At 37.2% G+C, this 12,500-nt stretch overlaps 1 protein-coding gene across 9 annotated transcripts in view; it reads left to right on the forward strand.

Annotated features, from left to right (window-relative positions):
* HERC2 (E3 ubiquitin-protein ligase HERC2) overlaps window positions 1–12,500 on the forward strand; it is a 48,306-nt gene that overhangs the window by 1,429 nt on the left and 34,377 nt on the right. For 5 of the 9 annotated variants that reach the window (XM_086539596.1, XM_086539592.1, XM_086539593.1 and 2 more), the window contains 27 exons: window positions 1,503–1,739; window positions 2,076–2,403; window positions 2,583–2,829; window positions 3,306–3,444; window positions 3,711–3,864; window positions 4,192–4,330; window positions 4,484–4,654; window positions 4,777–5,052; window positions 5,243–5,489; window positions 5,663–5,823; window positions 6,072–6,228; window positions 6,411–6,604; window positions 6,780–6,974; window positions 7,084–7,215; window positions 7,433–7,529; window positions 7,793–7,903; window positions 8,005–8,258; window positions 8,393–8,601; window positions 8,828–8,979; window positions 9,108–9,293; window positions 9,474–9,597; window positions 9,926–10,082; window positions 10,240–10,407; window positions 10,883–11,125; window positions 11,273–11,453; window positions 11,783–11,957; window positions 12,360–12,500. The exon at window positions 12,360–12,500 is cut by the window's right edge and continues 19 nt beyond it. In XM_086539596.1, the coding sequence (XP_086395722.1) occupies window positions 1,517–1,739; window positions 2,076–2,403; window positions 2,583–2,829; window positions 3,306–3,444; window positions 3,711–3,864; window positions 4,192–4,330; window positions 4,484–4,654; window positions 4,777–5,052; window positions 5,243–5,489; window positions 5,663–5,823; window positions 6,072–6,228; window positions 6,411–6,604; window positions 6,780–6,974; window positions 7,084–7,215; window positions 7,433–7,529; window positions 7,793–7,903; window positions 8,005–8,258; window positions 8,393–8,601; window positions 8,828–8,979; window positions 9,108–9,293; window positions 9,474–9,597; window positions 9,926–10,082; window positions 10,240–10,407; window positions 10,883–11,125; window positions 11,273–11,453; window positions 11,783–11,957; window positions 12,360–12,500 (4,961 nt within the window). In that variant the 5' untranslated portion in view covers window positions 1,503–1,516. Of the gene's footprint in view, window positions 1–1,502; window positions 1,740–2,075; window positions 2,404–2,582; window positions 2,830–3,305; window positions 3,445–3,710; window positions 3,866–4,191; window positions 4,331–4,483; window positions 4,655–4,776; window positions 5,053–5,242; window positions 5,490–5,662; window positions 5,824–6,071; window positions 6,229–6,410; window positions 6,605–6,779; window positions 6,975–7,083; window positions 7,216–7,432; window positions 7,530–7,792; window positions 7,904–8,004; window positions 8,259–8,392; window positions 8,602–8,827; window positions 8,980–9,107; window positions 9,294–9,473; window positions 9,598–9,925; window positions 10,083–10,239; window positions 10,408–10,882; window positions 11,126–11,272; window positions 11,454–11,782; window positions 11,958–12,359 lie in introns of all 9 variants that reach the window. The other 4 variants (XM_086539597.1, XM_086539595.1, XM_086539594.1 and 1 more) reach the window with 1 other exon arrangement.

Here is a 12,500-nt window from a genome sequence, read left to right on the forward strand (position 1 = left end):
TGTGTATGCTTTTTTTTTAAGCGTTTGTGTGGAAAAAAGTGTAATAATTATAACATCATACTATCTAGTTCATTATGTTTGCAGATGATAGAGGAATTAAGTAAGTAAGGCTGATTGTATAATTAAATGATAATTTGAAAAATTAGGTAAACAGTTCATGATAAAGGAAGTGGTATATGGTGGTTACTTATCACTTACTAAATTAAAACAAAATAACAGCTACACTCAAAGCCAGAACATTAACCACAAACAACAAATGTTTTCCGCAGTCTTAATGTTAGAAGATTGAGAAGTGTTCTATAGTTTTTAATGACTAAGTATGCTTATTAGTAATTATAGTGATCAGTGATGATGAAGAGAATATAAGTTAAAGGTGATGAAATATAATTGGTTATTTGATTTTGATGTGTAAAGTGTGACACTGTTATCTGATGGATTTTGGTGTCAACCTCCTTAAAGGGTTATTATGTACTAATCAGTTTGTAAAGATTTTTTTTTATAATTTTGAAGTGGTTATTGTGTTTATTTGCTTTTGTATTTTTTTTGTTTACATATATTTGTTGAAATCACTCTTGTATATAAATTTTTGTTTACATTTTGAAACAGATTATATCTGTGTAAAGGTATATTTTGAATATATAAATTTAGTAGTTAATCAATAATGATATAAACTTTTTATGAAGTAGAAATCACCTTTTCTTGAATAATAAGATACATGTGTCTCTTTGTCTATATATAATGGTGAATGTAAGATACAAAGCAGGTTTTGCAGAAAAAAATGATATTTGTTTCACATTTCACATGTAGTGCTTTTCATATTTGGTTGCTGCGTACCTTGTATGCACTGGTTTCACACATGAATAATGGTAAAGAAAATATTATGCCTCAAAGTAGATTATGACTATTTATTAATTTCTCCATTTGTGTGGCTCAATTAATTTTTTGTGAGGTTCAGTTAGGCTATAAGATTTGCTTACACAGGAATTTTATTAATGAAGTGTTCTTCTATAATATGAAAGGATTTGTTATTTCAATAACTAGTACCTTATTAAATGATGTGAACCATATTTGATCTTGTCAAGTAGTCACATAATTGATATCCCATGTTTAGAAAATAAAAGTCTTTAAGAAAAGTTGATACATTTATAAATCTGTAAATATGATTTAAAGGCTTCATGTTATTCATGTTATTTATAATGTTATCATCAAAGGCCTAGAAACTTCTGTTTCAAAGAGACTTCTACAAAAAAGTTGCATTAATGAGAGTTTTAAGAGCAATCTTTAAAAAAAAAAGTGTCATTACTTGTTTTTTCTTTTATTTCAGGAAGCTATCTAATATATAACCTAATGCTAATTGATATTTTACTGATATTGCTAATTATTTTAAACTACTAAATCATTTATCTGCAAAAATCACACCTTGTTAGAAAAATGAAAGCAAAAGGAATGAGAATGAATTTACCACCAAAATAGTGAAAGCTAACAAGTTCATCACCTTTCAGAAAACAAAACCACAATGACTGCTGTAGGGCAGCCACTGCTATGGCAGGGTGGAATGGGCGGGGTAACCCTCCGCCCCCAGCCTCGCCTGGATGTGAAGTGGCTCAAGTCAGACCTGCAGAGCCTCCTGCAACCAGACAACCTTCCCTCACTGTACAATCAGATGGTCAAAGATGGGGAGGTTGCAGGGCCACATGCTGAAGGCATCCTTAACTCTGTTGGGGTCACTGCCAGAAGAGGTGTGTATGGGACTGCTTTTGCTTTTGTTTTTGCTTTTCTCTAGAATGTTTTTGTTTTGTTTGAGATGATTGATTATACTGCAATGAGTGTGTCGGTAAGTGGTTTTGTTTGATGGTCCTGTCATTGGGATATTTAATTGTTTTATTTAGAAATTGATTATAGAAACCATGCAATTACTTTTTACCAAAGTTGATTACTTTAAAACAATATTTTGCAACTGGAAATAAAATCTGCATTTTATAATAACTTACTATCTGTATATTATATTTATGGTATAAATTATAGTACTGAATTTTTGTAAAATAAGTCTATAAGATAATCTAAAAATGTTGCAGGGGAAAGTGGCCACTACTACTGTGGCATGAAGGTCTTGACCTGTCCTTGCTGTGATGGAATATGTGGGCCTCAGAGTGGCTGCAACTGTGGACCGTGCCAAAAGCTAGACCGTGAAGAGGCAGAAAGAGAACTTGAGAATGGTGAAGCCTATACCCCTCCTTCGCCCTCTCTTCTCGATGGGTGGACATGGGGGCCGCAACCAGAGTCCAGTGACCTGAAGAAGTGTTTAGATGTGCTTGTAAAAGAGCAGAGACTCATGTGCTTAGAGGCTGCTTCCACTACGCTCTCTGCCAGTCGTCTCCAACAGAGGTTTATGGTGGCACACAGGTGGGTGCACCTTTGATGATGCGACATAGAATTTTGATAAACTTTTAAAGGGATTTGTAATGAGTTTTAAGGTTAAAAGGTTAATTTGAAATTCAACTTGTAGTATCTTTTTACATACATAATACTTAGCATGATTTTGTATGATATAAGTTTTTATACATATATTCCTTTTTTCTTAGATATCTTGTTGCACTGAAAAGAGCCAGACCACCAGAAACAAAAGCTGGGGAAAGTGTTGGAAAGAAGAAAGTTCTTACAGCGAGTGTATGGGGAGAGAGCCGTGTGGGTAGAGGGGCTGGAGCTGAGCGAGCCACTCTGGGACTCGCAAGAGTTGGATCAAGAGCGGCATTGAATTTTGCATTTGCGTTCCTCAGACGAGCGTGGAGGTCAGGCGAGGATGCTGATCTTTGCACTGAATTGCTGCAGGTAATATTTCAGTTTGATTCTAGAAGACTTTCTGATATATTTTTATAGAAATCAAATAGAGTTCCTTAAAATTTGCCTGTTATCCTAGTGTATTATGAATTTATTGCAAGTTTTAGGCATTGGGTATCTTGTGTTTTAGAATATTTTGCCAAGAGCAGATGCTTTATCACAAGTGAAGAAATTAAAAAGAATGACATTGTCAAAAAATTGTGTACTAGTTTGTAAGGTTACTCAGCTTAAAGAAATAGAGCCTTGTTTGAGTTTATAATAGGCCTCATTGAGACATTTTAAAGAATATTTTTATGTTTAACTTTTTTGATAATCATATTGTTTTTCTTACACTTATCTTGGAAATGAACATATTTAGTGTGGGCTGTGTTAAGTAATTGAACGTTCTTTTGGTTTATATGATATTACATAGCAAAGATTACTTGCTTCATTATTGTTAATCTTTTATTCCTTTGTTTTCTAAACAGGAATCTCTTGAAGCTTTGGAAACGCTTCCAGAGGCCACACTGTTTGACGAATCCTCCGTATCATCGGTGTGGCTGGATGTGGTTGAGAGGTCACAGAAATTCCTCACTTCTGTTGTTCTGAGTCAGGTGTCAGGAGGAGGTAAGGGGCTGATAGATATCTTTTGTCTGAAGTCAAAAGCTGTGGTTCTGTGTGTGTTTTTTATTATATGTTTAGTCTCTTAGATGGGTTGTCTACCAAGTATGGAAGTAATGATTCAATATGTGTGACTGCTGTAGATTAATTTGAAAAGATATTTAGTTTTATAATTTCATTAGGAAGGTGTGAGATATTCCTTATGAATGGAAGTAAGAGTCAACATTGAGTCTTTTGCTTTTGTGATTTCTGAAATCCATTTGTTGATTCAGGAACTGGTGGAAGCAGCATGACTCGTGTGCCTCTTGGTGATCGGCACATGGCACTTTCCCTCTTGCTCCATTTGGCACTTCAGCGGGCCACTCTCTCCACCTTACTGACAGTGATCACTCTCCTGCTCCAGCTGTGGGATTCTGGAAGGAATCAGGTATGTTGCATAGAATTTGGAGGGAAAATGAATAATAAAGAGGATAATTACAATCAGTACGAAATAAATTTGCATTTTATATATATATATGTCAGATGCTTCAGTCACAATTATGATAGAATTTTTTATATATATACAAGTAACTACTTATAAGGGATGTTCATAAGTATTTATTTCTGTGGGAATGACTTTAGAACAATAGTATTGTTTTGTTCATTTTTGGAGTTGATTATACATTTTGACTAATAAAGCAGTAAAGTCTTAACACTGCCCTTGGTTTTATCTCTTACCTACTGACTATCTTTCATCTGAAATTCCAATCAACTGAACCAGGTGGACAATCGCGTCAGCAGCCACGGCACAAGCGCACCACTGCTTCCGGTGCTCCATCGCTTTGGTTCTATCCCCCTCCTCAAGTCACAGCCATCCTCATCTACATTGTGGGATGAAAATGCACCATTGGAGGTAAATACATCTTTTTAGTTGTGACTTATCCGTTTGAAATGAAACAAGTTAGCTGTTACCTTATCATAGTTTTTTTTATTGCTTCTAGTCATGGCTTTGCTAAGTTAATGAAGGGCCAATTAAGATGTATGATTTATTCTAACTTGCATCTAGGTAAGCCCAACTGAGTGTCTACTGCGTTACCTGGAGTTGCCAGAAGACGAGGAAGTAAGTGTAGACTTGGAACAAGCAGCAGTAATCCTCCTTTGTCACCTGGATCGCCTTGCTGCCCCACACACTCCACCTCTTCACAGCCCACATGGGAGACCTACACAGGGCCAAGAGGTAAATTGACATCTTATGGTGTATTTGATGACTTATATGCTTAGGAAATGCTACTGATATTTTGTTTCATTGTGTTTAGTTTTGTATATTGTAAAAAATTGATTTTATGTTTAAATTTTCAGGTCCTTTGTTGGGGTTGGTTGGCTTGGTCAGGTGTTTCCAGTCCATCAAGACCTTTGAATTACTGTGACTCACTGGCAGAGTTGGGAATAAAATCTATTGCATGTGCTGAGCGTTGCTTGCTCATCCTCACACAAAAGGGAACAATGTACTGCCTCTACTACAATTCAGAGACACAGTGTCCACAGCCAATTCCAGGCCAACCTGAAGATGAGGTGCTTAAGATTGCAACCCACCCAGATGGAAAACACTATCTGGCTCTCACTGCTAATGGCCAGGTGAGGAGTTTCTGCACGAGTTGTCTGTATGAGTTGATAGGATATCAGAGTTATTAAATTCATGTAGTATTTGTATATTTTTTAAAAAATGTTGTTCAGTATTCTTTTATAGTGATACTTGATTCACTGCTGTTTATGAAATACTGTTAAAGTGTGCAATTATTTAATTTTCCATTTTTCATTGTACTAGGTATACTCATGGGGAAATGGAGATGGTGGTCGCCTAGGTCATGGAGACAGTAGTTCAAGGGAAGAACCAACTTTGATTCAAGAACTTCAAGGAAAGACAGTGATTGGCATAGCTTGTGGTTCAACATACAGTGCTGCTATAACAGCTGAGGGTGAACTATACACTTGGGGTCGAGGCAACTACGGAAGACTGGGACATGGTTCTTCTGATGATCATAGTACTCCAACTCTTGTATCAGCATTAAAGGGTATGTTAAGATATAATTTAGATTCATATCTTTATGGATACATTTAATGATTATATTGTAGAATTCAGATTAACAAAATCATTGACTTATGCAAATTATAAGTGAGTTTGTAGATTTTAATTGGAGTTTTACTTGAGAAAGAGCACTATCTTAAAATGTACACCGATTTACAGGTGAACGTGTCCTTGACGTGGCCTGTGGAAGCGGTGATGCGCAAACAATAGCAGTGACAGATTCAGGTGTGGTGTATTCCTGGGGTGATGGAGACTATGGAAAGCTTGGGAGAGGTGGCTCAGATGGTTCAAAAGTTCCTAAGTTGGTGGATAAGTTACAGGTGAGTTGGAAATGCATTTTTGTTTTGAGTTTTCCCCCATTAGAGAAAAAGGGATTCTGCCTATCAAATTTAGAATTTCATTTTGTCATCCTAACAAATTTATCTATCAAGCAAACTGCATTAGAAGTTTGGTTTTAGATGGTAGTGAAATGTTAAATGGAATTTAGTACATGAATATATCAGCTTGCACCAAGAGTTCAAACTTACCCAAGTATATGTATTAAGGATGTATGTTTCATTGTTTAAAGGGACAAGAAATCTGCAGAGTATTTTGTGGAGCTCAGTTCTCTCTAGCACTAAGCAAAAATGGATCCCTGTTCACATGGGGCAAAGGTGACAACCATCGTCTTGGCCACAATAGTGAAGAACACATTCGGTATCCAAGGCAGGTCAAGGCTCTTGCAGGTGTGTTTTTTGATGTCCTGTGTACCTAGTGGATGAAGAGTTATGTATAATGTCCCAAATACGTCAGTCATAGCTCCAACTTTTCTGAATCTTACAAATAGATATATAACGTATATGATAAGAATTCACCATCATTGGATTAAGCAATATATACACATCCATTTATCTCCCTCACGTAACAGGCAAGAAGGTCCGTGAAGTTGCAGTAGGCTGTATGCACAGTGTGGTCCTCACTGAAGATGGAGAGGTGTACGTTTGGGGCCGTAATGATCAAGCACAACTGGGAGATTCTCCTCATGCTGCTCTGGCTGAACCAACGCTGATGTCACCATTGCATGGGAAGAGTATTATTGGCATTGCCTGTGGCCCATCTCAAGTTAGTAGCATCAGTGTTGGTGGATTTGGCGATAGGTTTAGGAATTTGTAGGATAAGCTTGTTTTAAGATTTTATGATTTTGAGTCTGAAATGATTTTGTAGGATCAACTGGTATATTTTTACATTTTCAGTTATACGTCAATCATTTATTTATTTATTTATTTTTTTGTTGCAGACCTTTGCTTGGAGTACAAAGATGTCATGGTCTGTTTCCACACGCACCCCATATGTGGTTGAAGTTTGTGAAGAAACTTTCACAAAGCTTAATGATCTGCTGGATCGTGTGGGAGAAGGCCTGGCAGATGATCACATTCCTTCACAAGAACAGGAGTGCATGGTGGTTGCTGGGCTCAATCTTCTTAGGCTACAGGTAATGGAATAGGAAGATTAAAGACAGAAATAGAGAGAAGAATAAAGAAGTAAAGATAAGAATAGGAATTGTTTGTGTGTGTATATTTATATACCTGTCTTTTTTTCAGTTACATGCTTCTGTGCAGAATCATACAGATGTAGATAGCGTGGGCTTGCATGTTGGGTCTTCACTCCTCAGCAGCCTGAAACAGAGAGTTGTCAATCTTGCAAGCAGCTCTGGAGTCCTTCCAACAATTCAGGTATGCTAAAGGAAATTATCTTTTTATTTCTTACTCTTGATAGAGAGAACAGTGATAATGAAATAGATTTGAAAATGTGTAAGATCATAGGCATCATCTGTAAGTTCTATATTCATTATATTTCACCATGTTTTGATATTTGCATATGTTTAGCTTTCATATTTTTTTATCCCATATTCTGGACATGTTGCCAATCTTAATTTGAGTTTTATTATAGGGAGCTGCACAAGCAACTCTTCAGACAGGCTGGTCCATCTTGTTACCGACAGCAGAAGAAAGAGCCAAAGCTCTATCGTCTCTTCTGCCAAGTACAGGTAAATCTCCAATACAAGTTTGGAATCATTTTCAAGTCGTAATTGCTGTTGGGTTAGAAAATAGCATTGTCATTGCATTGTAGGGTTCCTTTGTTCTGTTGACCAAGAAATATGTTTCTGGTCTGCAAGTAAATGATAGTATTGTATGTACACTTCTATTTCAGAGCTAGTCAAGGTTGATGTGATGCAATATAATTCTGTTCCAAAGGTCTTTTTATCAGTTTTTATTTCTTTGCACATATTTAAATTTTTATTATTCACAGGTTCAGATATCTCCAGCATGAGTTCAGGACGTCGATTCATGATAGATCTTCTCGTCTCAAGTCTTATGGCAGATGGAGGATTGGAAATGGCACTTGATGCTGCTATAAAGTGTAAGGATCTTCAAATGTGTACTTTGGAGATTATTAAATCATTATTTGATGAAAATGTTTTCTTTATATATTTTTTATCTAATAAGAATTTATCTTTGCAGTTGAAGTGCAGGAAGCTGAATGCACAGAAAAGAATAAAGTAACCCAGAGCCAGAGTGCCACCATAGGTAGTATTAACAGTGTTGGAGGAGCTAACATCAGTCCCAGAAAGAATGTTAGGGGAGGAGAAGGGGCTGCTGCTCGACGTTCCTTTGATAATTCCATGTCTGATGACCAATCTGCCACGTTGCCACTACTCCACCTAGTACGACAGCTTTTGAGAAACGCTTCAACACAAACACTAATGCGGTTACAGGTATAGTTCTCATTTTTTCCATTTTGAAAATGAGTTTTCTTAAACATCAGTTTTGTACAGAAGTTGAATAGGCTGTAAGAAATATTTCATGTGTCCACTGAATTAGATACTCATATCTTGGTTTTCTGTTTCAGGCAATAGCACCAGACAACATGTCTATGATCTCTTCTGCAGTCCTGATAGATGGCCATAATGAAAGAAGTGGCAGTATGATGAGTGCAGATGGAGTACAAGGAGATCTGTCCCCATCCATTCAACTGCTATTGAGGTTTCAGCGCCTGTTAGTCAGTCACTTGTTCCCAGTGGAAAGTAACATGAGCCCCAGACATGTTATGCAAGGCAAGTTGTTGTTCAACAGTGAAAAGAAGTGCATGTTTGTAATGTGTGTGTGATGTAAGATGGTTAGCTAGGCTTGATATCTTTTATTCCAATACTTATGTACATGAGGATGTAACTGTTTTTATTTTACTTTTGTGCTAATTATGTAAGATACTATTAAATTATATGTATAGAAAAGTTATATTAATTTTATACTTGTAGAATAATCATTTAAACAATACTGCAGAAAGTGAACTTGAGGGAGCAGGCTGGCTGTTAAGGAAATACTTATCATTGCTGGTGGGACACGTGTCAGACACTCTCTCCATCGCCACCTCCCTGGCTACCATCAATACACGTCTCACAGCCCTAACCTGCACCATCCTCCAGAGAGACATCACAGGTGAGGTTGCTGAAAAGTTTTTGATGACTTGAAGTACTATTATGATATACTTGTCTGTGAAATTTAGTACAAGTCAGACTACCTTTTTTCTGTCTCTAACTCCCTCGTCCTTTTCTTATTTCACTCAGGCCTGTTACTAAGTGAGCTGTTTGTGTCACTCCTCGTGGTGTCGGTTCATAACCCCAATGTGGTCCTTTCGTGTGACCTTATCTCACCCTTGCTGAGCCTGCTGGAGCCCCTGGATAGGTTCAATCAGCTGGCACCTGGGGCTGACAGGGAGGACACGGAAGACATGGCTTGGCCTGGGATCATCGGTTCGTTGATTTTGTCATTTTTTGGAATATTTCTTTTTCTTTTTTTTCCTTTAATTTGTGTGAAGATATTTGGTGGAACTGAAGAACTGTAGAGAAAAGAAATGGTTATTCATGACTGATTTAGGTTGTGATTCATTGATTTTTTAAAAATAATAACTTGGATTTTTAAACATTCCCCAGTAAATGCATCAAAGCAGACAGAAGAAGTACCAGTTATTCGTAAGGCAGATCTAGAAAATCACAACAAAGATGGAGGGTTATGGATAGTGGTGAATGGAAAAGTGTATGATGTCCAGGATTTCAGGTATGGTATTGAGTTATTCAATATACTCTTATTATACAATTATAAAGTTTTGTTGTTTAGCTGTCTTTTTGTTTTTTTAGGTCAAAATGTGCGTTTTTTCTAGTTAAGAGAATGGGTTTGATAAAAAAATATTAGATTTGATTCACAAATTGGAGAGGATAAATGAAGTACTTATTTCATTTCATATGGAAAATTACCTGGAATGGGAAATCAGAGCATATTTTATGTGAAGCCACATAACAACAAGGAAAGATATTGTCCCAATTTTCCACATTCATAACTATTTTGGTTTACGATGATGTTGTTATATTCCAACTTATGTCTGCAGATCGACCGCTCCCTGTGGTAGTGACATACTTCAGTACTATGCAGGACAAGATGCTACACAGGTGTGGGAAATGGCTAACCACTCGGCTCGAGCCAAGGATATGATGGCCAGTTATTTTGTGGGGAACTACATGGACCCAGAACAAGAAGTTGTACAGGTGAGTTGGTTGTGTGAATACCAGTTTGTTGAAGATGAATTTGAACTTAAGTCTATCTATCTATCTTTTAATATTTCTGTTATTATAAAGGTATCTATACAGATTTCCCTCGAGACAAAATACTGGTATTTTTATGGATGATTGCTTATCTATGCAGGTACTTGATGCAAGCACACTGTCTTCACCACTGGTAGACACAGAGAGGGCTCTTGCCATGCTCATAGGAGTTTATGCAAGTTGCCAGGCTCGAGGCCAGCCTGTAACTCCAAGAGAATTGGATCATGAGAAGTGGATTTCAGCAGAGTTCATGAGAGCTGGGTGTCAGGTAAAGTGTTATTTGACTTTTGGAATATCTAAATGAAGAATATGTAGTAAGTTGTGTGTTGAACTTTTGTGTTTTGTACACTATTTTAGGTGATATGTCATTAAGATTATTATTCCTATTCATTCTTTCAAGTAAGATATGACAATTTATCAAACAAAAGAGAATGATAGCATATAGATTAAGATGGTAGACTAACCCATTTTGCATAAAAAAAAGGTGTATTGAAAGATGAGAATGAAGTTTCGAAATCAAGGAGGATTTCAAAACTTTTGAATCATCTTTTAGTAAACCTTTTTTTTTTTTCTACCATTGTATTGACACAGTGTTTTGTTATTTTTTTAATGAAATTTTTATATTTGTAACATTTTTACACATTTTTTTGTATGAATACAAAAAATAACCACTAAACTGCCAACAGTGTTTAGGAAGTAATTGCACAAACTCATAGAATTCATCTCTAACTTTTGTCTCACAGACCGTTCAGCCACCTGACCCCTATGACGAAGAGAAAGGGGAAGCTCGAACTGGTTCATCGGCTACAACTCCGGGCTCTGTGACAACACCAGGAGATGTCAGACTTCCTCGTCCAGCAGACCCCTTGGCACATAAGAAGTCAAGGCCACAGGGACCAACCTCTGGGCCCCAGGTTGAAATTGACTCTTATTTCTCAAATATGGCCGATTATTTCCTCTCTGCCTTAATGGAAGGGAAGACACAGGTGAGTTGGGGATGTTAATTTTTATATTGAATTTGAATTATGCATCACAAGGTTAGGTTGTCTCATATTTCAATGGTTCAGATTGTTTTTTGAAAAGGTAATCCCAATTTCCTCTTGTGAACAGTAACAAATCGACCTTACTTCCAGGATCCATACGTTCAGATGTTCCTCTCAATTTGTGATCGAGAGATTCGGCAAAGTGGACGACATTCCTTGCACACAAATTTTTCCCTCGATCATCCCATTGAGGAGGTTGGCCGCCTTGTGTCTGCCACACTTCTCCGGCACACACACCTCACTGCCCAGCTTATTGAAGTGATTGAGCAAGGTGAGGCAGATTTTATAGCAAGAATGTGATTGTGTGTCTCCTTGTATGAATGGTGTGTGGTTTGATTTATTTAAGGGAGAGGTCACTTAACCCATTCCTGACGGGCCCGGCGATAAGTGGAAACCCCCTACACTGGGCCTATGCAATATTGCATCGGGAACGTCACACTGGTGTGTCGCCCCGTCATCGGGCATTTAACTGTGTCACACGGGTGTGACGCACCATCATCATAACCCATATATATATCATAACATATATTCATTATATATTATGTGATATATGTATAAATAGTTGTATACACATACACATAAACATGGTAATTTTTCCAGGCTTAGCCTTGAGTGCTGAGGATAGTCATGGTTGGGAAGCAACTCTTGACTTACCTAGAGGTTTGCAAGAAGTGATTCGGCATGTCCACAACACCAAGTGGCTCCTGATCAGGCGCAGGCAGGAGCTGACACGCTCTTATAAAGAAGTGTGCGCTCCTGTTATGGAAAGATGCAGGTAATGTTCAGTTATGAGAAGGTATTGTTAAAGCAACAATTATTTTAATAGAAATAAGTGTTGTCTTTACAGAAACCATGAATTATTATTGAAATGGATTTGGACTGAATAACTTTTGCTGTTGTCACCAGATCATTATAAAATAAAGTTGTAGTGGAGTCATGGGTATAAGTCATAAATTACAAAGAAGGGAAGGTTATGCCCATAATCATTTGTTTTCCTTCTCTTCCCTTTGTTGTAGAGTACAGTATATAATTATCCTAGAATATTGATAGAGGATAAAAGCAGTGTTTTAGAAATTTCAGGGATTGCAAAAAGTTGAAATGACAAAAAAAAAAATTAGTCAGGGTCATCTTTCTTGATCAGTTAAAATTTATAGCAGATAAAACCGTTCTTCTGTAGGTTTGTTTTCTATGAAGTTCGCCCTGCTAGTTGTGGAGATGTTGAAGCGCTGGAAAAGTTTGCCGTACGAGGGATCTCAAGGTGGAGAAAAGCAACACAGCTGCTTCGTTTGCGTTCTAATGACACCACTGCCACCAGCCA

This window comes from Penaeus japonicus, unplaced genomic scaffold (genome assembly GCF_977035675.1).
Source record: "Penaeus japonicus unplaced genomic scaffold, GWHDUDI00000001_assembly GWHDUDI00000009, whole genome shotgun sequence".
Classification (NCBI taxonomy): domain Eukaryota; kingdom Metazoa; phylum Arthropoda; class Malacostraca; order Decapoda; family Penaeidae; genus Penaeus; species Penaeus japonicus.